This window comes from Tinamus guttatus, unplaced genomic scaffold (genome assembly GCF_059628265.1).
Source record: "Tinamus guttatus ecotype Peru unplaced genomic scaffold, ASM5962826v1 Tinamus_guttatus_pri_ptg000048l, whole genome shotgun sequence".
Lineage (NCBI taxonomy): Eukaryota > Metazoa > Chordata > Aves > Tinamiformes > Tinamidae > Tinamus > Tinamus guttatus.
Genome location: NW_028288582.1, coordinates 8828354 through 8850791, shown reverse-complemented (window position 1 = coordinate 8850791; position 22438 = coordinate 8828354). Strand labels below are relative to the sequence as shown.

The following is a 22438-nucleotide window of genomic DNA, read 5'->3' as shown; positions in this document are numbered from 1 at the left end:
GACTGTGCTAACTTTGCCATGTGTCTGCATTTACAAGTTTAGCAAGCCAAGGAATGGGGAGAAAAAGGAACCCAAGAAAAATGAACGTCAGAAAGGCTCACCGCTCACACTTAGCCCGTCAAAAGTGCTGTTTTACCCTAGGAGAGGTAGCACTGAAATATTAAATTGGTATTCTGCACTCCATAACCTCTGCTGTGTTGCTTTTGCTGCATGTTTTTTTCAGTTATTTTTCATAAGTTTTCAAAATTCCAATTGCTGTTAATAGACCGCCTAGCTGTCATGCCCAAATGTCATTGCCCAGTTTGCAGAGCAGCCGTGCAGGTAAACCAGAGACTGGAGGTGGCCAGAAGGGGAGAGCATTGCTGCAGGGCAGACCCGACCTTCTCCCCACTACCAGCACGTGCCTGCAGCTCGCGGCGGGATGGAGATGAAGCCTTGGAGCCTCAGAGGTCTCCTGCAGGCAGGGCATGGTCAAGGAGGCTTAGTTTTAGTAAACGTGCTAATTAACAAATAGACAAGAGAGTATATAGAACAAAGTGTATGAAAGCAATAGCAGGTGGCAAATTTTCTACAGCAGAAGCTGTGAAATAAGGTTATCCCGGTGCTTCTGACTGAGATCTCGACTGCATTTGCTGCAAGCCAAATCCTGCGCTGCAGTTTTTGGGAGATTTAGCGCAGGGCATGCAGGAACCCAGGGAACAAGTGCCTGCATCTCATCTCTGCACTCTCCACGTTGCTGCCTGGCTGTTTACCCAGGCTAGAGCTCGCTCACGTTGCCCATGGCACTGCTTACGTACAACCCACAGAGCAAATAGTTTGTAAAATGCCCCTCTCTAGGCCTGACCTGATTGATCACCTCCTTTGGAGCAAATGAGGATTTCTCAGTTACTGTATTGCTAGTGATGCCCTGAATAGGACTAAAGGGTCAGAAACAGACTGGAAAAAGATATACACATGTATTTGCTCTGTCTGGACCCTGAGTTAAGCGGGTACCAGCTGGAGCCCCAAGCTCTATTGCCACGTTAGCCGAGGGGCAGCGTGTAGCAGTTTGGCCACGGGGCCGCTCTCGTTCAGCTTCTGGGGGTGCAAGACCTGCCACGAGGCGGGAGAGGAGCCCTCGGGGTGCACGGGGCCTCTGGGCTTGGTTATGCACCGTGCTCACTTGTTTCCCTGCAGTGAATGACTAATGGTGATTTTTCTGGGTCTTAGGTTTGTTTGCTTTTGCTTTTTCTTGGAGAGTGAGCCTGTGCCTTGGAAAAATAAGTGAGAGGATTTTAATATCCACACTGCCAATGAGGAAAAGGCCACCCATCTAATCTTAATCCATATCGTTTGGACTTTTGTTCAGTAAATCAGCTGAAAGAAATAATACATTACTTCTTCACAGTCCCTTTCCCTGCCCCTCCCATGCAAGTGTTGCTTCCTGCCCTTTTGCTCTCTTCATAAAGCTTCCTTTTCCTGTTTTGGTTATAAGCCTTCGTATAGACTCCAGTTGTCTCGCTGCCAAATTTGTGTTCTTCTCTGTAATCTGGTGAAATAGGCTATTCATCTTCCAGCGCATGTGCCGGATTTGAACCTAAGCTATTCTGGGATTACCTGACCAGCTATTCCTCAATGGCAGGCGTGTAAGTACCTGAGGACTTAATGTCAGTAATCTGGTTGAACGGAGTTTATGGGAGAGAACAGAAAGGAAATGTCATGCACATCATACAATAATGTATAATTTTATAAAATGTTAGTTAAGTTTTTATGTCAATAATATATTAATATGCTGCTTCTGATAGTGAGGGAACAACTGACTTGATTCTTTGAGCTGCGTTTATTCCCAGTGTGACTCCAGTGAAACCCGAGGAATTGTCCCACATTTGTTTGCATTTCTTTGGTCTCTAGTAAAAGATCTTCATGTTGATTTGTTGTAACCTCTCTGGTTATTAGTTATGACTATGACCTTTACAACTGTTGTTTAAAATTGTTCTATTGAAGTGTGCTTCTGACTGGTTCATGACTGAGAGCACTCCGTCATGTATCATTTGACACTTCTGTGTCAGGTTTTGCATGCAGTGTTTTTTACAAGAGGAGTTACTTCTTGTTTTTATTTCTGTAATTTAATGGTGAAGAGAAATAGTTTATATTAATAGCAGCTTGGTTGAGTAAAGTTGATTTTTACTGTTTTGTCTTAATGTGTGTTTATACACTAACTGAGTTCACAGTGTCTCCCCAGGGCACTTAATGTTTACTTTTAGGAACTTGTGAATATTTATATTTGTTTTGATGAACTTCTGAAGAGTATCTTGAAGACAGTGGGCAAACCCAACCTCTCTTCACTGTAGAAAGAAACGTTGCATAATTTAGAGCATTGAGGGAGCAGCAGAGCTTCTCCGTTAGGAGACAGGAGGCACCATGCCTTGTTAGAACAGGTCCAAGTTCAAGGGAAAGTTTCTTTCTTCTCCTGCCCTGTTTCTGATAGTGGGGCTCCGTGGCCCTGATGGTGTTTCTCACTATGAATCACTGTACTTGCACTGCAAAGCAGTTCTGCTAAAGTGTTTTAAAGGTGTTGAGTTGAGATAATGATGAGTGGTGTTTCCCTGAGGACAGTTTAGCTACTTTTGCTTTAATTTGCAAAACATACCAGACAGTGGTGAGTTAAAATTAACTCCACCAAGTAGTATGGAATTCTCAGGAATATAAGTTTAACAGATGTGCTGGCTTACAAAGGCGTAAATCTGCGGCAGCTCTGCAGCTCTAGATGTGCACCAACAGGCAGATGGGGTATTTTGGTGTCACATTGGACGTGGAGAAGGCCGGACTCTCCGCTGGCTTTTGCCGGGGGCACTGCAGGACTGAACGACTCTGCAGTGACAATCGGGGTGATGTGAAACTGCGCTTTTCCTGCACTGGGTTTTTGTATGCGTTATTTATTCTTTGTATTTCTGCCTACTTGCATCTCCCCTGCTCAAGAGCACTGAGGTGTGACAGAAAGATATATAAGTTTCTTTGATTGTGCCAGGCCTGCATGATTTTCCCCACATTTAGCAGCTAATCTCCCAGAGTCCTGGCTCTGTGTGAGCTGGGTGCCTCTTGGGGTGTCTCTTTTTTGGTTTCCATCTGAAATATCTGAAATGGATGTCTGCAACGAGCAGCTACTGGATGTGGCACTTCCCAGTGGGTAGGCCAGTAAAATAGGGATATCTCAAATGAATGTCTCATTGCTAGCAGAAAGAAGAATAATCCTTAAATACTCCTTCTTATGGAGGGGAACTGCTGCTTGTCTTATGCTCATTCCTGCTGTAGGTACCTGGTATTTCCATTTGCCATTCTGTAGAATATGCCTTTGTTTTGCAGGCGTGTCTTGGCTTTTGATTTATTTAACACTGCCCATCTTTCTGAGAGCTACTTATGAAGGAGGAATTGTAGATGAACTATTTTCTTGTAATTATTAATATCAAACTGTTTAGATGCTGGAGTTCAGCAGTGGAGAAGATGCCCGGGCCAGGTGCCTGCAGGCAGATGCTCAGTACCAAGGGCTCCGCTCCCAGTGGTGACATGTCCGGAGCCGTGCTCCGATGGCATCTCTCCATACGCATCCTGGCGAGGAGCACAGGAGACCGAGTATAGCAGCTCTCCTGCAAACCGGTCTCCTTGTGGGGACAACAGAGGCATCATGGGTGGTGGTGCAAACCCATGTAGGTTTGCACTGTCCCAGTGCTGTAGTTTGAGGATGCAGTTTTGTGGCTTTGTTGAGCTTGGCACTGCCCAGGGAAGGACTGTGGCATGGGCACTCCTGACTGCTGGCAGCACAGGGAGCTGGGTTCGAAGCAGCCGGGGTCACAAGGCTGATGTGGTGTTGCAGAAATGGGGCTCCCAGCCAGCAGCGGGTCCTGAGCAGAGCCGGCAGCGAATCTCGGGTGCAGAGGCTTGTGGAGCATGGCAAGAGGTCACTGCTTGCGCAAGTTGTATCAGTAATGAGCTAAGATTTCAGATATATGAGCCTGAATGGCCTGTTTCCTCTCCAGAGGGCCCCCGGGATTTTTCTTCTGTAGATTCAGTATCCAGATGGAAACAAACATCGCTGCTTCTCAAAGGGGGCAATTGAAATTCTTTCCCTGCACCCCAGTTTGTGGTAATGAAACCACATAAATTCTGATCAGCCTATCAGTCCTTCAGAGCTTGCAGGTCGCTTTAAATGCTGCAGGAGGATGACCGCTGGCTTGCTGGTTTTGAGGTTAACTCTGATGCACGTCACACAGACCACACATCTCAGTATACAGGATTCTGTATTTATGCTGGCTATTTCAGAGCCAACGGGGAGAATTCTGTCAGCTTCTTAGTTCAGCATCAACATATAAGTTTTGCATGTCAGGTTTAACCACACGACTGTGACTTTTTGCAGTCAGGCTCAGTGGACAGTTATAGAGTGAGCTGCACTAAATGGCTGCAGAGTTATCTCGCCCATCTCTGACTGTATCCAAATGCAGTAGTCTCTGTGCTTTTAAATGTATGTTCAGGAATGTACCTCTAAGCTTGAAGTGAGTCACTTGGGGATGGAAATGCTGTTGGTACTGGAGCTAGCAATATAAGGATGCAGCAAGTGTTTATTGCTGGACCAAGCATCCCATATAGCCCAAGTTCCCTTTTGCCCTCCTGCTCTCCCTGAAGTGAGGCCACTTCAGGAAGGGTTGACTGCAAGTTCGGTAACTCACACTGCAGTAAAGACAAATGCAAAAAAAGGCAAGTCAAAACAGAGTTGGTAGAAATGGGCCACACAAAGTAAAGCAAGCAGTATCAGCAACAAGTTTGTTTGTTTCTTTGTTTTTAACAAAAAGTATTACAAGGCTAAGAACTTCATCGGATTTGGAGACCAACTTAAGACAGAACTGCTCAGATTTTTAGGATAAGCATCGAATTTGCTGGACTGAAGCAGTCTAAATCTCAATGATGGATGCTGGATATTAGGAACCAGCTGTCAAGGATTTCCTAGTCTTCTTCTGTCTATGCAGATATGTGCTTATCTATGCAGTTAAGCACAATTGTTCTACCCTCAAAGTCCTGTTGCGGAGGTTCACCATCCCACAGATGAGGAGCACTCAGGAGAAAATGCTTTCAGATGGGATAAAGAAGGGCATTAGGATTCAGATGTCCAGGGGTACCTAAGCAGATTCCTGCTTTCCCCCGCAATGTAAATAAGATGCCTCAAATCATCCTTACAGCATGTTGCAGCTCATTGGTTTTAATCTTAAGGGTGTATGCATGGCAGTGCTCTTGTGGAGCCTGAACTACTTTGTAATAAGACCTGTCCATGATGGAATTTTTATCTTTCCTATAGTGGTCTATGGTGGAAACCCAGTCAGATAAAAGAAGTCTGACAGCTTGCATGTTAACGTAACTTAAAATATGAGTGGGGAAATTACTAATGTTTGGAATGATGTGTGAAACTTGATGAATCTACTCCAACATATATCTATTTTCAATAACTTATGTATATTCTTAGGAAAACAGACAAGTTCTTGAAGCTACAATCCTACAATCTTGACTTGGGTATAAATAATACTTACCAGACATTTATTATGAAAAAGGAATACTGAGTATGCACAACAGTGTGACTAAAACCTCTTTTATTGCCTGATATGTGTAGTTGACATAAGTATCAATGATGCATGTTCTACAAAAAAAGAGAAAAATTTGCTGGAGCTTTCTGAAACCAATTTTATTTGATTTATATTTAAAACAATGTAATCCACAGAGTGTAGCAGAAAGATCCTCATTGACCTCTATAAGAGCTGGATCAAATGTTTTCTGAACCATTTGCAGGGAAGGCCCATAATGTGGTGCTGAGATAGTTGTCGTTTTTGGGGGGAGGATGAGGACAGAATCTTCAGGCATAAAGAGCTGCACCTCCGTGTAGGGTGAGATAGTCAGCGAGAAAAGGGTCCCTGGAGGCCTTTTAGGCTTTGAAAGATTGATGAAGTGCTTTGCAGGAAAGGATACCCCTTGTGCTTGGTTTATGTTCCTTTCTGTTGTTTCACTGGAGGCCAGATAACAGGCTTAATCCTGTTTCCATTTAAATGAATGATGAAAAACTTCCATTGACTGCAGGGAGGGCAGGAATTGAGCTTGATGTGTTGCTTTATGTTACGGTGACAATTGGATGTCATGCATTAAATATTGCTCCGGGGACCTACATCTATATTTCCATCAAGGGATTGTAGTGTTTTATTTTTTCCTCCCTGTGGCTCTTGACAGCCAAGTTGTCATATACATTGGAATCCAGATGTGGTATTAAAAATAATGCCAAGATTTGACCCTTATTCGATACAGTTAGGTGCACTGTCTTTGTTGTAAGTAAAGATAACTGAATTACTTTTAACTAACTAAGGAGCCCTGCATAACCGTGGGTTCCCGGGCTCAGCAGGGTAGGGGCTGCTGTGGCCCTGGGCAGCCTTTCACTTTCCAGCAGCTCTAGACCTGCAGCTGGGACTAGATGCAGGTAGGTGAGCAGCACCCAGCTACACAACTGTAGACTGTTTTCAGCCTTTCCACATCCACATGCCAAAGAAAATCCAGTGTTAATTTTTTTTTCTGGTGTATTTTTTTTCCCTTTCTCCCTGTTCTTAAAACCAGGTAGGATGAGTGTTGTCCCCATCATCTGGAGAACTTACTCCGGCCTGTCTGGTGTGGCTCTTGCTCTCACAAGTGGTTTAGGCACAGGCACGATGGAGGGAATTCAAATCTCAGACTACAGACATAGGAGATATGCCACAAGATACCAGTTTGCTTCAGAATCAGTAATGCACAGGTATTTCCTGGGTAAATATGTCAGTAAAAGTGCATACCCTCATCTGGTACCTTGGAGAAGTTATTAACGCTTGTCTGCTGGGAACAGATGCATTGTGCTTTGGTGTCTGTTCTTGACGTGCTGGTGCTGAGTTGCTACAGAACAAACCCCAGGTGTTTGCAGGCTCTGAGCTTTTGCCTGGTTTGGCCAGATATGGGTATCCACTGGTGCTTCTACATGCAATCATATGCTGGAAAACAGAAGGAAAGGGAGGAGAGGAGGTGGAGAGCAAAAGGAGAACGGAGAAGGGAAAAAGAGGGAGACCATCTCCCTGTCTCCAGTCTTTGTTCTACTTTGTCAGGAATGAAGATCTTACCAGGGATGAGATTTTCAGAAGAAATTCTTCAGCAGTGGAAGTTTTATGGTTGCTTCATATGCGCCCAATGGTTTAACAAGCTGCTAAACAACAAGAATGTCATTCTTAAATGCGCTGACTGAAGATTTCTAACTCTTTGTGGTACAACAAAAAAATCATAAGACAGTCTCTGTCTTGCAGAACAAAACAACAGCAACTGGCAGAAGACTTGTTTTTATAAATCCTGAAATATATAAATAAAATGATGTTTAGTCTTTCAGGCTGCTCCAAATATATTTCCCATATGCTCTAGTAATGGTTTCCATGATATGTAATAAAAATATAGCTTGTTCTGAATTTTCTTGCTTTGTTCTTACAGAAATGTATGCTAAGTGTCACTGTTCCCTCTGCAAACCCTAGCGCCTTCAGGCTGTTGCCTGAGGCCTAGAGCAAGTCTGTAGACTCTTGGAGGGCTCTGTGCAGTGACTGATGAAGCACGCCAAGCATCAGTAGGCTTTAATTTAAAATGTGGTATGCGTCTGCCTCGGAAATCATCTTTTTGAGATCCAAGAATCGGGAAAGATTGAAAATTTCTGCTGTAAGCTATCAGGATCCTCTCAATACTTGCAGTAATGTGCTGCCTTTTCATTAAAAGGATGACAATGATGGGATTGAGCAGCTTTAGTTTCTCAACAGTTTGTATAATTTACAAGTGGTGCAATTTGGCTGCGGTGGCAATGCAGTGATATGGTTTAGCTCCACTGAGGAGCTTCTCATGTATTGGTGTGAAAGTGAGGCATTACTGAGACAAAACCAAAGCACAGGACTTGATGCGACAAGGAGGAGAAAAGGAGCAGTTTTGCTTGATACTGCACTTTTGAAAATTATTTAATATAGTGTAGACTAAGAAAAAGAGGTATGCATAAAAGCATATGAGCTTATGAGCATATGAGCATATGAGCATATGATAACAGGATGGTCATGAATTTAAGGTTTATGGAACATGCAAACCATAACAGTTTTATTTAGCTGTGGCCTGGACGATTTTGTTCGCAGGAAGTCACTAATATGTTCAAAGATCAAATCTCTGAAGTTTGAAAGATCTATTTTTCCTCCTAGAAGAGTTCTTATCTCCTTTAGTATAAGTTCTTATTTCCTTTAGTATAAGAATGCTGCTGTGAATTTAGAATAGAAAGGATTAAAATCCTGACAGGCATTCTAAAAATACCAAAGGGTGTCAGAACCATGATCTATATTGACCTGTAATGTATTTGCCTTTTTTTTCTGCACATAAAAGGTGCCAATTAGTGTGAATCCGAATGTGCACAATTTGTCTAGTATACTAATACAGTGGTCACTAACATGCAAACAAGATGTAAAGAAATCACAAATTTCTGTGGCTCTGCACGATAAAAAATAGTTATATATGAATACTATATAAAAAATGGCTAATATAACAGAACTTGAAAATACAGAAACGAATGAATTTATGGTTTTCCATTTTCTTTGCTCTGAAGATGTAAGAAAAAAGAGTTCTTGTGTGTTTTGTATGAGTATTCTTGGACTTCTAAGTGCGTCACCAGGTCTGGGTATTAGACGTTAGTTGGATTAGTGTAATTGATTTCTTCAGTTTACCCAGCATGGCTTTTGGTTCAAGGTCTGCTTGCCTCCAGTTTTAAATGTGTGACTGAACTTTTTGTGTCATGTTTATTTTGTGAGTAAGCTATAAAGTATTACTAAGTTTTCATACAAGTGTGAAAGGCTTTTCTTGCCAATAGATACATAAAATAAATGGAGCATTCATACTGTTGGACAGTTCTCATAAAATGTGTGTGATACAAGTTATTCCTTGGGGCCTAATAATATTCATATATAAAATAGATTATCGACTCAAAACAACAGCATGATGGAGATTATTTAAGTGTATGAACACGTAAGTACCGGCTTTAATTTAACAAGCAGACTGTTAAGTGTCTTGTGTTGAAAGGATTAGTAGACGTTTTATAAGATACACATTTTAGATGGCTTTGACAATTTCTGCTGTTGCCTTTTCCTGTTTTTGCCTTGTCTGGCAGCAGACAGCAAATTCAATGTTTCTTCTGCTTGTGTTGTGTTTGTTTTCCAGTGAACAGAGTATTTGCCAAGCCCGGGCTTCAGTCATGGTCTATGACGATACCAGTAAGAAATGGGTGCCAATCAAACCTGGACAGCAGGGATTCAGCAGAATCAACATATACCACAATATTGCCACTAACACCTTCAGAGTAGTTGGAGTTAAACTGCAAGATCAACAAGTGAGTAACCGTGTTAAGTTTCCCGTGAATTAACCTTTGATCTCTTTGATACCATCAGTTATATCGTTAAGGTAGTCTAGCAACATTTCCTGTTCTCTGCAACCTGCCTGTTAGTTTCTGTTTACTCCATTCATTCTGATTTTGTATGTTCTTTTGGGCACAGATTGTAGCACCATTTCTTAATGTTTCTTTGTTCTTTAGTTGCATAAAGAATTTTTGGTAATTACCAAGGGTGAATTTAATACAGTCTTTTCCCCCCTTTTTCGCTTGTGAAATGAATCTTCCTTTGTACTGCAGATTTACTCTTAGCTTTCCTTAATCTACCTCTTGTTCATTTTTACTATTATATGGAATAAAAAAAACCCTCCCTCTCCATTTCCCATCCCATGAAGTGTGATAGTCACCTTGCAGTGATAAGTAACTAGTTCCTCATAATGCATTTTAAAACCCTAGGTGCATGCTCTGATCTGATTTATTCTGGCCTAAGTCCATGGGCCCTCTGGCATTAGCAGAGCTAGGTGGGGATTTGTGTAATCGGGGCCAGGATCTGGCTCAACCGTGCGGCTGCTCCCGCCAGCGACGAGTTCTGGGCGTCTGTGCGCAGAGCCTTGTGGAGCCACTTTCAAAACTGTGGAGATTTTAATGTGCCTTTTATGCACTGTCCACGTGGCTGTTACGAGTTTGAAAAAAAGGAAAATCCAAATAGAGAAAGGTTTCTTTAGCACATTGGCTTTCAGCTGTGTGCAGTGCACTTCTGAACCACCTGCATTATCTTTTGCCTTTCTTTTTATCTTTCTCAGTAGAGAGCAGAGGCAATATATGAATTAATTTAGTGCTTTTTAAAATTACAAGATATTAGTAAAGTAATTAAAGTACAGTAGGTGCTTAGCTAGCTGTTGAAATCACAGAGAAAATTTCTAGAGTCTTAAGACTAAAAATCCTCCCATAAAAAGAAATTGCAAATTACCTTAGTTGCTTAGAACTGTCTAAAAGAAAATACTGTTTTTAAATATGATTACAAAAAAAATCTCATATTATGAATGAAGCAAATTCAAGACAGTAGAGTATTTTAGTATATCTAAAAAAATGTTCTGAAAGTTGCAGATTTGGTTTTTAGTATACCTTTTATCATTCTCATGTGGAGTCTTAAACTTTTTAGACTTGCTGAGTATTTGCATTTAACAAGAACAAAGATAAATTTCAGTAAAAATGCCTTTTTTTACTAAAAAGGACTGATTTTCAGCTAGTATGTGATATTAGTATATAATGAGGTAGATAATACTACACAAATTTCGAGGGGCTGAGAAACTAGCTGAAAATATGTAACCTGACAATACCGCATAGAAATGTTTTAACTTTTATTACATGCTTTTTGGCAAGATGCAGGCTAGAGTAATCTTCATGACTTCACCCTTGTGGCCTTTTATGTTTTCCTTTCAATTTTTGTTGCTTTGTATGACAGCTCTAATCTCTACTGCTTTCATTTTTTCTTTTTTTCTTGTGTCTCCTTCTGTAGGCTCCTTGCATTGTCTTTTTCTCCCTACTTTTCTGTTTTCTAGCCCGTTATTGCTGCATGCATTTCAGTTTTATGGTAATGTCTTCCTAGGCCTCTTAACTCATCGATGTTTATTTTGCAGTCAACTGACTGAAACTAAAAAGAGAGGAATGGGGTTTGTGGGAGGGCTTCGCCACCACACTCAGCACTGGAGCGTGGTCCTCAGACTCCGGTCCCCTTCGTGAGCCTAGGGGACATGCTCTTCATGTGCAGCAGGGTTAAGTGAAAGGCTGGCGCTGAATAAACAGCTCTGCAGAGACGTGCACGTTAGCCTGGACTTGTGCTGGCTTGATCAGTAATCCTCAGACGCACTCGAGTCGCTTTTTGCAGCTTTGAAGTAGCCACAGAGGCCAGGGTGGTTTTAGAGCTCTGCCCCAGATCAGTGTTTAATCACTTGACGTCATTAGTGTTAATGTTTCCGTGCAGCCTTCCTTTTCTTTTAGTGCCTTGCCAGCGAGTGGCAAGCAGGTACTTTTACTCCCCGTGGCAAGCAGGTACTTTTACTCGCTGTTGCAGCTTGTCAGCTCAGCTGCAGCCCAGCCTCTCACGAAGGTGAACGTGTGAAGCCTGCTGCAAAGGTGAAGCAAAACGTGTTAGTTCAGACCGCACGCGAGAGGTTCACAGAGGCAGAAAGGGGCCTTGGATCAGCCTCTGCGGTGGCTCAGCTGGCAGGGAGCAGCTTCCCCACTTCCCCATCAGCAGCTTCCCCGCTGATGGTCATCATCAGCTGAGGGCTTAAAGTGATGATTTTGAGTGATTTCACTCTGCATGATCTCAGACATGCATGCGTGGAGCAGATTTGTGTGTCCCTGTGGTGACAACCCAGTCTGGGAAGAGGGAACTTTGCAAGTCTAAGCCCAAGCCAGAAGTGAAAATAGCTACAACACCCCTGTGACGCAAACCCAACGTTTCTTTTAAAGTCAGAGGACTGTAATTTATTACTGCTGTAACATACTCAGTTCATTCAGGTTTGGGTCCTAAGGGAACGGAAAATCTGGCCTGAAATGTGGCAGTTTAGGGCAGCTGCGCCATAACCACCATGTTTTGGAGGAGTGCCGGCCACTAGCAGTGCTGAGGCCTTGGCGCTGGCAGGCCCAAGTCATTTTCTCTCAGCTCTGCTGGGACTGGTGGAGATAAGCAACATCTCAGCTCTCTGTTCCCTTCCTGTTGTCGCTGCTGCCATCCCTCCAAGGCCAAGCAAGGGCCTCTCAGGTTTCCGAGTGCTGGTGGCCATCAGGCTGCTCTCATGAAGGACTTGAGCAAGCTGCTATGGTGGAAGGTTGCCCTCAGTGGGCTCACAGACTGAAAACAGAGCAGTGGTTCCTGCTCTTGGTAAAACTATGGCCAAAATAACTCTGTAAGTCAAGGAGACTCGGAACCTTGCTGTACCTGTCTGGTGAATTTCAGTCTTACCCTGCTCATAATATTGGGCTTCTCTCTCCCGGTTCCCTCCTGCCGCCGGCTCTGCCAGCTGATGGCAAGGGCACCTCCACTTCCTAGTCTCCCTCTTCTTTCAGCTGCACTATGCCTCTTTATGAGGAAAGAGGATTTTGTTTTGCCTCTTAAATTTACATCGCAACTCCCTACCATGGTCACCCCAAAGCTGGATATCTTGGGGTGCACTCCCTGTGACCTGCCCATCCAACTTGCCAGTGCTGTGGCCAACAGGTCCTGCCTCTCCGGTTCGGGCTAGAGACGCTTACACTTCAGCGTTGGAGGTTTCTGGTTTGCTCCCAGGTGTACTGTGTGCTTTGGTATGCAGCGTGCCCTGCCAAGGGTAAACACTGTGCTTAGCAGATTAAATCAAATTGCATAGAAACACCCTTCTGCTACAGACACCCATTGACTGGAAATTATAACATGTACAGCAAGGGAGGTGGTGGGAGAGGAAGCGCTTTGTCGTCCCTGTCTGATTTTAGATGAGAACTTTCTCAGCAGGTAAAGATGATGGTGATCAGGTGCAAGGAAAGAGGAAAAAGGAAAAGCCGATGCAATGAGTCACACATTTATCTCCTCGAGGGGAAGGGCAGTGCCAACAACTCTGTCTTTTCTGACAACTGTGTGTGATCCTCCATCGAAAGATGGCAACAGCTGCTGGCACCGACTCATGACATCTGCCCGCAATATGTGCGCAGCTGTATCGTGCAGAGGTACTGTGGAAAACGTGGGCAGGTCATAGATTTTGCAAAACTAGCTTGCAAGTTCCCGAGGCTGAATTTGAACTGTTGTAAATCCCCCCATCCCGATCGGTGTCTTCCGTCATCAAAACTCAAATTGCTTCACGGTGCAACCGTCTATGGATTCACGGTGTGAACTGCATTGCCAGATTAATTGGGCTTCTTTTCCCAATGAAGAGAGAGCTATTTTTAACCTTCTCTCTCTGTCTTTCAAATCACAGGTAGTGATTAATTATTCAATTGTGAAAGGACTGAAATACAATCAAGCAACACCTACCTTTCATCAATGGCGCGATGCACGGCAGGTCTACGGCTTGAATTTTGCAAGCAAAGAAGAGGCTACCACATTCTCCAATGCAATGCTGTTTGCACTGAATATCATGAATTCCCAGGATGGAGGTAATCTAGAAGCCACTGTGCTCTATGTTAATCCCTACCGTTTTATGATGTTTGTATCACCAGGTGCAGTTGTGCTGGATCATACATCTGTCTAAAACACATTATGATAAAGAAAAGTTGGTCTCTGGTAGACAATCTTCTGATCAAAGTCTGTAGTGATAAGAAGCATCCATGTTTTCAGGCTTTATTTTCCTTCCTTCCAATTTTTCATGGTGTCTTAGATCATGATAGAAAATCAATATTTACATATTAGAGAATGCCCAGGCAGGCAGGTGGCCCCAGTGATTTATGTGGATGTACCTATGTGCTTTATTGCATGTAAAATGATAGTTTATAGCCTTAAATAAACAGAAGAAAGCAACATTTCATAGAAATTCTGGAGGTGGAATTCAGATCTCGTTTTTCCATCACATTAGATCTCAGCTATGACCATAGAAAGCTTCGAGCTTTCTAAAAGAAAAGTGTGTGGCTTCTTGGTTGTAAGATGCAAAGGCTTAAATTCTGGACATTAGTAGTACTGGTAAGTGTTGTTTGTAAATACTATGGTGAGTGCAGTTGAAGTTGGTGGTAAAAGCTACTGTTTTGTGAAAGTGTGTTGCAATAGCTCGACAGAGGCCAAAATAAAGTTTCTGATCTACGATGTCTGGATTAAGCACTGCCCTCAGTTACATGTCTCTGGGCTCTCTGCAGCTGTTGGGCAGGGGGAACAGAAAGCAAGACTCACATTCTGTGGTGTGTTTTCTTTTCCCGATAAAAATAACCCACAGCCTGATTTTCCTCTGAAAACAGTGATTCAAGATTTACATCACTTGCTGCCCTCCAAGTTTCAGCACAGTGCTCACTGATATTTTACAGCAGCCCTCTAAAGGATAGCTCTAGGTGTCCATACGATAACGGCTTGGAAACGCACAAATATCCTTTAAATGGCTATCAGATATATCTCCTTCAAAACACAAACGTGTCTTATTAAAATGTTTGTAGTATAATTTTTTTTCTTTTGAAATTTCCATTCATGCTACTAAGTTAATAAAAGTAAAAGTCATCAAAGAGCAAGAGCTGCCCTGCGTTCTTTGCTGCGTGCAGAAATACTGAGGCCTGAATCCTGGCTTTTTCAGCCTGAACCTTTTCAGCCGCAGTTGTGCTACAGCAGGAGACTTCCGGAGGGAATCAGGCCGATGGTCCCCATTCCTGCCCATACCTGAAGGGTGCAGAGCTCTGTGGCAGCTGAAGATCTCTAATAGTTGCTCGGCCCTTTTAGGCAACCTAGTGAGACCTCAAAATTCAATTGCAGGGAGTATAACTATAGGCCTGATGTAGTAGCTTAACCTCTGTGATGAGTTGGGCTTTCTTCCAAAAATCCCCGAGCGTTTTGCCTTACAAGATCAGGCCCATGCTGAAGAGCTTCCTTTTTAAGTTTATAACTGTCACGTAAACAGGCATGATCTGAGTCATTCAAATGCCAAAATTTCTTTCATTTTTAGGAAAAAAAAGTCGTCTTCTGGCATACTGTCAATTTTCAGCAACCCATTTTCTCTTATACATGAAGAGTTAAAAGAAGTTTGAAAGATTGCCAGCTTTGCCATCTCTGTGAAGGGGTTATCAGAAGTTGAAATCTAGTTTTAAGAGTATTTCAACTTACTTTTTTTTTTTTTCTCTTGGATTTCCTGAAGCAAACTCCCAAATTAATCATTTTTGCAAAATTCAGTTTCGGGAATTTTTTGCCTTTATATTTATGCTCAAAATTATGGATCTGATAGTAGATTGCAAGAAGGCATTTGGCAAGAGTAGTCATGTTTAACACTGCTTATGTTTTAATAGAATAATATGATAATTGAAATAGATTTTTTTTCTTAATTGTTCTGGATGGGGACAATTTAGAAGTGACTGACAGTAATTATATTTATTAGTAATAAAAAATAATATTAAAAGCAAAATTACATTTCACAGTTTTCTCAATTCTAAATGTCAAGAATTTCATCTCAAAGCTTCTTTTTGCAGGAAATTTAACTGAAGTTTAATAAGCTGATTTTAACATGTTAAATATTTTGACAATTAATTTTGACCTGCTAAATTCACAGCTTCTGTTTATGTGGGCTGCTTGCCCTCGCCCCCCTTTTCACCGCATAGTGCACGCGGCAGGTAAGCAAAGTCAGCAGATGCGGAGCAAAAACGAGGGAGGCAGGAGGTGCAAACATCAGAATGGATGGACAGCGCTCGTCCCCGAACCGTTGTCGTGCCAGTGCTTCCGTGCGATGGTAGCGCATGACAGATATGTGTTCTCCCTCAGGGCTTTTTTGTCATCATAAGATTCCCAGGCATTGCTGTGCTCTCACCATGAAAGTTGACAGCAAAAGTGCATAGCGAGCATAAGGCAGAAAACATTTGCTGAAATCTGTCCCTGAACTTGCTCTTCTGGGCTCAGACTGTACAAATGCTTTTGTGAGCATGACTTAATGCAGATAGAAATTCACCCAAACACACATTTCTGTGTATTTTTTTTCAAGCACAGCCTCTGCTTGCACACTCCGTTCATTCTGATGTCTGCATGTTGCGCTAGGATTTGATTTTGCTTGTGCAGAAGCCATCAGAAAAAAAAAAGCATTAATGTCTATTCCTTGATGTATTGAAGTTGCTCTGCTGCTTTTGCAGGAGGAGGCTGGCTTTAAGGACTGAATTTCTACACACAGTTGTTCTCATGGTAAATAAATTCTCAGCTCAAAATTAGGAGTTAAATAAATGGTTCCCTCTGGAACATTCATCCATAGTACAACATATCATAGATATCTAACTCTACAATTCAGGATATGCTATTTCTTGGGATGTGCAATTTCTGCTGCTTACTTGCTTCATATATCCCTGTTATGCCACTATCGTGTTTAGCTACTGTTAATCTCCCAGTAGTTGCATAAAGTTTCTGGCTTTCCTGACTGCTTCTCCCTTCATGGTACCTCCTACTTGCACAGACTAAAATTAATCATGTTAGACTGGAACAGAAAATCTGCGAATGCCTCATGTCTTCAGCAGACGCAGAGTCAGTGGCTCTGCCTAGACTGACATTTGGGGAAATAACTCACTCTGCTCGCAAAGCCGTGCTGTGGGTTTTGAATGGTGCGTTAAACTGGGGAGTTAGAAAAGTGGCAGCAATCCATGTAATTTCTAGGCATTGCTGGCTTTCTGAATCACTGAGTCACACCAGCTTAATATACAGTTATGAAGCAGCATTGAGAAATATTCCTGTACTGCCCTGCTTCTTTACTGCGTTTCTTTGGGATTGCTGCATTCCGGGCAATGCCAGCCCATGCTTCAGGGCAGCCCTGCACGTCATGAGGTCCCTCTGCACTGGGGAGAGAGGCATTTGCAGAGCACATTTTGGACCCCCCTGCTATACTTGGTCATGTCTTGAGATCAGTCTTGGGTAGGGATCCTGTCCAGCGGTCTGGTATCGCAGAATTTGGGAAAGGTGAAATAAAAGCCATAGTCTGGACTTGCAGTGGTTGAATAGACTAGACTGAATTGGCCCAGTCTAGTGTTTTGGAAGGATGCTGATGATCATGTTGGGAACAAACTAACATCAGTTAAGATATGAATAAAAATAAAATAACAATCCAGATTAGTGCAATGCTTCCTTTAGAGTGTGACTCTTGTCTGACCGAATCACAGTTGTTTACCTGCCAGCTTGTTTATATGCCTCATTACTTTGATTTCCTTATATGTCTCTCTAATCTCTTCTCCTGTGTAATAGAAAATGAAGAGCGTGTTCTGCCCCAACCTGCAAAATGAGAGAAATAATAACACTGGCTTGCTCGTGACCAAAATCTTGCTTAGACTTGTTTAAGGTGTCCTTTAGCAAGACCATGAGTATGACAAATGATTTCGCGTTACGGTTGTTCCTTTGATGAGAGTGGAGTCCGTGAATCAAAGTCAGGCTTCATTGCTGGCATCAGTTACCTGGGGAAGGGGATGTCCCTGGCCAGTCCTGGCATTGCCAGGGGGTGGTTAGTGGCAGAGCAGCCCCCCTCCTTGCCATGCCAACTGCTGCAGGAACCACATTTTGTGCTGATCCTGTCCCCAGGCTGATCCATGTGCAAGGTGTCACGGGTCTGGCTGGGATGTGCACAAGGGTCGTGTCCCTTAGGGCTGCCATCCTCTTAGATTTAACAAACTCAGTGACTGGTGACAGGAAGGTGGGAATATCACTATGCTGAAATGGGCAGGTTCTTCCCTGGCATCATTTTGTAGGAACTTCAATGATGAAGGTAACTGTCGCTGCAGGGCTTAATAGAGCCAGTAAGTGGTTCCTCCAGGGAGTGGTTACCTTTCCTGAGAAAGGGAATCAGCCTGTTTTCCCTCCTGCCTTGCTCTGCAGAGCTAGCCGAATCTCTGGAGATAGGAGGAGGCAAAGGGGCACCTTGCTTGCAGGCTGTAGGCAATGTCTTTGCTTCCCTGTAGCAAGGGGCAGGAGCTGGGCTCTGGACATTGGCCTGACCAACTCTGAGGGTTTCTTGGACTTCCAGGGTGCAAAGATTTGGTACCGCTTGGATTAAAATGCAGAATCTGAAATATGCAGCCTGCTGGTAAATGTTGTCTTGTTGTTCAGTAAATTACAGGGCTCTCTTTTGCTTTCCTTTTGATGCCCTTGTCTTGGAAACTTGGTTAGCCAATGCTGACTTACAATGCAAGAAAATTGTTTATGTTCCTGAACGCATCACGTGCCAGACAGCTTGCACAGAGGGTTATGTTAAAGAGCTAGCTGTAGTTAGAGGGTAGGTGCCTTATCTGACTAAGCAGGTAGATAATATTGGAAAGCATTAAAAAGGCTTGGAGAGGAGTTTGAAGAAATGAAAGGAGCGGTATTTTTGCTTGCAAGAAAACCCTGGACTAGTTCTGAGTGTGTCTGGCTTGCTGAGCACACAGTGATGACCAGGGGACAGGGCAGAGCCCTCTGCCCTTTGCTGTGCGTCGGCACCTGCCCGACTTTGCCCTTGCAGGAGGGATGGGCGCTGGCAGCAAGGAGGCCTGCTCCTCCTGTCTTCTCTTCTGATGAGGATATTCAGCTTTGCTTTGCGGTCTTCTCTTTGACTTTTCATTGTGGGTTTTATTACACACATTTCTCCAGCCCCCTCACCCAAGGGTTTGATTTGGTAAAGGTTTTTAGAGTCAGAGATCTTTTTCTTTTCCTTCAGTTCCGCAGCTTTTGTCATAGTCTAGAAGTGACTGTTTTTCCATATTGCTAGAAGGAAGTTGCTTGCAAAGCACTTTGAGTTCTCGAAGATGAGGGGAGAAACAGAAGAAAGCATTGATTCATGAAACAGCAGGTACACTGACAAAAATTTTCTCTCCTAGTTTGATGCCTTAAGTATTTGCAGTATTTCTATTATAACAGGATATGTGTGAAGGTTACAGTGCATCAGGTTTCAGATCAAAAGCTATGCAGGTTTGGGGAGTATAATTTTGTAATGTGATATTCATTTTTCATTAGACTTCAAGTAGCTCCGCATCCTTCTTCATATTTTGGTAGCAGTAAAATCTAACTGGTGGGAGGGTCAGTCAGCTGCGTCCATCTTCTGCATTGCGATGATTGTGTTATTTGATGATATTGCCTCAAAACTTCACAGCACCACAGAGGACACAGTGTGGGAAGACAAAAGACAGCATCTTCATCACAGTACTGCATAACGCATAGAATAACTCCTCGGTTAAGGAGGGGACCTACCACAGGACACAGAGCAAGTCTGCTGCTGATTAGGTCCCAAGCTGGTCTGGTGTAAAGAGCCCCAAGCAAGGCAGGTCACATAGTGGTTTCTCACACTGTCAGGTGCAGCAGTGTAGGTGATAAACCCCTAAAATAGTATTTCCTGTGCATGTTGTACCTTTAAGTGGACTAATAACATCTAAAGACGGATGTAACATCTCGTTTAAGCATTGCTGAACTATAAACGTGCCATTATCCTGCAGGTCTTATAACGAAATAATCTCAGAAGTTGCTACTGCTTACAGTGCAAATACAAAGAACTTTTAACTAATAGTTTTTTAAGCTAACTACTGTAAATTTGATCCTTATAGTCAGAGACCTCATGATAGCCAAAATAATAAGCCACAGGCTTAATTGGGTATATGTTAAAAATACAAAAATCTTCTACTTCTTTATTGAAAAAGAAAGGCTTTCTCAATGGAATAAATCTTGGCTGACTGACATCTTCCAAAAACACTCAGAGAAGGGTCTGGAGAAACAGTTTATCCAGCCTCATGCTTAACTCTGGTTTCAGTTTAAACTTTAGTCTCCCAGAACTGAACTGCTGGTGATGCAATTTCTAATCTAGTTTGCTGTTCCTTTTAAGTCAATGAAGAGGGAGGGAAAAATTCAGGTAAGATAATGACCTTTTTCCTTTCATCTGCTGCAATGCTTCATCATTGGCACTCTTTCAGAAAAGGCCATTTGAGTGATCAATAAATAATCCTTTAGTAACTTGCTTACCATAGGAGTAAATTCCTTCAGATGTTCATTTGTTAAGTGGGCTGTAAGGCTGCTGCAGCAACGTGTGAATTCACAGGTACCCAATCCTGTGTACTCCCTCCCTGCAGGTCTAGGGAACAAAATGCTTCCTCCTGCACGTATCCAGATGTCTTAAATTGGCGCTTTCTCCTGAGGATCTGAATCTCAGTATGTGTATGCTTATCAACATGGAGCAGCTGATGCAAACCTGTAGTGATGTAACTTGCTGCTGCCTCCCTGGAGAGGGCTGGCTCTAGAGTGGTCTGCCATGTGTAGGGTGGTTCTTGCTTCTGCCTGACCATTTGAGTCTGCTTTGACCCCAGCTATGAGTCTGTGCTCAGGCTGCAGAAGCTCTAGCTGTGCCTTGCTTTGAAGGCTTTTCCTTACTCTACTGATGGATATGGACCTCATGTGAGCCCACTGCCCGTGTTTCCAAAATAGCCAATGCTGCTTCTCTTGGAACTATGGGCACTCACATTAAAAGCTTCTTCTGCCTGCAAATCTGCTGATGTGCCCTTATCCTCAGGTTAACATGAGTTTTCTAAGAGGAGTATATGGAATTTCTCAGAACCTTGGTACACTGCACAATCTAAGTTAAGGGAAGAAAAACACATTAAGAGAAGTGTGCTTAAAAGTTAATAAAACCAATTCAAGAAAAATGAAAAAGAAGTAGAGCCTCAAACACCCCCCACACACAGCCAGAAGTAAAACTGGCTGTATAGCAGAAGTAGCAGAGTAAAACTGGTTCATCTACCATATTAGCTTGGCTCGAGCTAAGTGGAGCACGGGAGGTGAACTGCCTCACTCGTGAGTAAATAAACTGAGCTTAGAGACTCCTTTCAGCATTGTAACTGTGAACATCACTGCTATTATTGATCTGTCAGTAAGTATCCAAATGTTCTTTGATTATTCTGCTGTTAAAAACATGTAGGCATCGTTTTTTCAATTCTTATCTTCAGTTCCCCCTGTTGAAGGAGTGCATGTCAGAAGTTCTTCCCCTGCATACTTGCCAGCTTCTCTTTCCAGGGCAATGACGTGCTTTCCCAGTGTTGTGCTCATGGAAACTCATGCATGTTCCTTGTGTCCATCCCTGCCAGGCTCTGCTGACCCCATGCAGAAGAGCGACAGAGCTGCTGTCGCGTGTCTGGAAGAATTCGGTGTTCGTTGAAGAACATAGTAAATCCAAATGCTCCTGAGTCTCTCGCTGATCTTTGTGCTAAATTCAAATCACTTCAGGAAGGAAAATGTGGGGGCAGAACATTGATGAAAGAGTTAAGAGAGACTTAGGTATGTTGAGATAAAAGAATCCTGCAAGTGGTAAAAAATGCTGTGTGGCTTTTTCGCTAAAATCTGCTAAATAGCAAGAGACTATATTAAGTTAGAAAAAAAGTTTTATCTGAATACAAGAAGTCCAGTAATTTATGTGTAAGCAATTTAGGCCTTAGAGAAGAAGGAGTGACTTTTGACTCCTCTCGTGTAGGCATGGAGGCTGAACGCAAGCTCCAGCCATCTTTGGTGATGGGATCTGTCACGTTTTGTTCAGAGTATCTGTATGTTCAGGTGTCACACGTGTGTGGTCTGACTCTGCCCCTCCGTCTCAGTGAGCTGAAGAGCCTCCAGGCTAACCTGCTCACTGGGCTTTCATACAAGGCCCAAAGAAGTTAAGTGCTGGGCACCAAGTTCATGTCGTTGTGAATCATAGTGGTTTTCTTGATATCTCCCATCTCCAGTCATTTCTAAATTGTTTTCAGGGTCCATAGCACTTTATACATGTGATGCTTATGAGCACTAGTGTTTTTGTGATGAGACTAGTACTTTTCTCTTTACCTTTTCCATTGCCATACTTTGGCATGTTGAATGTCAGTGGATCTTGTTTTGCTTGATAGTAATGGACTATGGAACATTCATCTATTTATTGGATATCTAATTTCTTTCAGTGAAATACAAATTGCTTACTGTAGATTTGACTTTTTTTTAGAAAATTCCTTTCAATTAGTGTTCATTTTCTGTCATCAGTATTGTAAATGCCTTGATATTTGGTATCCTGAAGTAGTCCCTAAAATAACATGACTGTCCGAACAAGAATTGGTTTTGTAGGGCAGTTTGTCATCTTCTTCAGACCAGAATGAAAGAGATGGGCTGTAGTTACAAGACTGCTGCTCTTTTTAACTCTGTACATGTACATCTCACTCCACTCTTTAGATTGATTTATGTTATCTTGAAATCAAAACGCTGACAACATCCTTGAAATTGCTCTCACTAGGAGGAGGGAGAAAACAATGTTGAAAGTAAATAAAATATTTTAGATACTGTAGGGAATGCCCTAATCCATAAAAGAAAAAAAAAATGTCTAGTCGGTGTGCCGTGCTGGTAGTTACACAGATCTAGATTTG

General features: G+C 42.7%; 1 protein-coding gene across 1 annotated transcript in view; it reads left to right on the top strand.

Annotated features, from left to right (window-relative positions):
* The first annotated feature begins 1502 nt into the window (after nucleotides 1-1502).
* Nucleotides 1503-22438, top strand: part of EVL (Enah/Vasp-like) — a 69929-nt gene continuing 48993 nt past the window's right edge. The window contains exons 1-3 of the mRNA XM_088539665.1: nucleotides 1503-1625; nucleotides 9253-9421; nucleotides 13375-13552. Coding sequence (XP_088395791.1) covers nucleotides 1615-1625; nucleotides 9253-9421; nucleotides 13375-13552 — 358 coding nt within the window. The 5' untranslated portion in view covers nucleotides 1503-1614. The remainder of the gene's footprint in view (nucleotides 1626-9252; nucleotides 9422-13374; nucleotides 13553-22438) is intronic.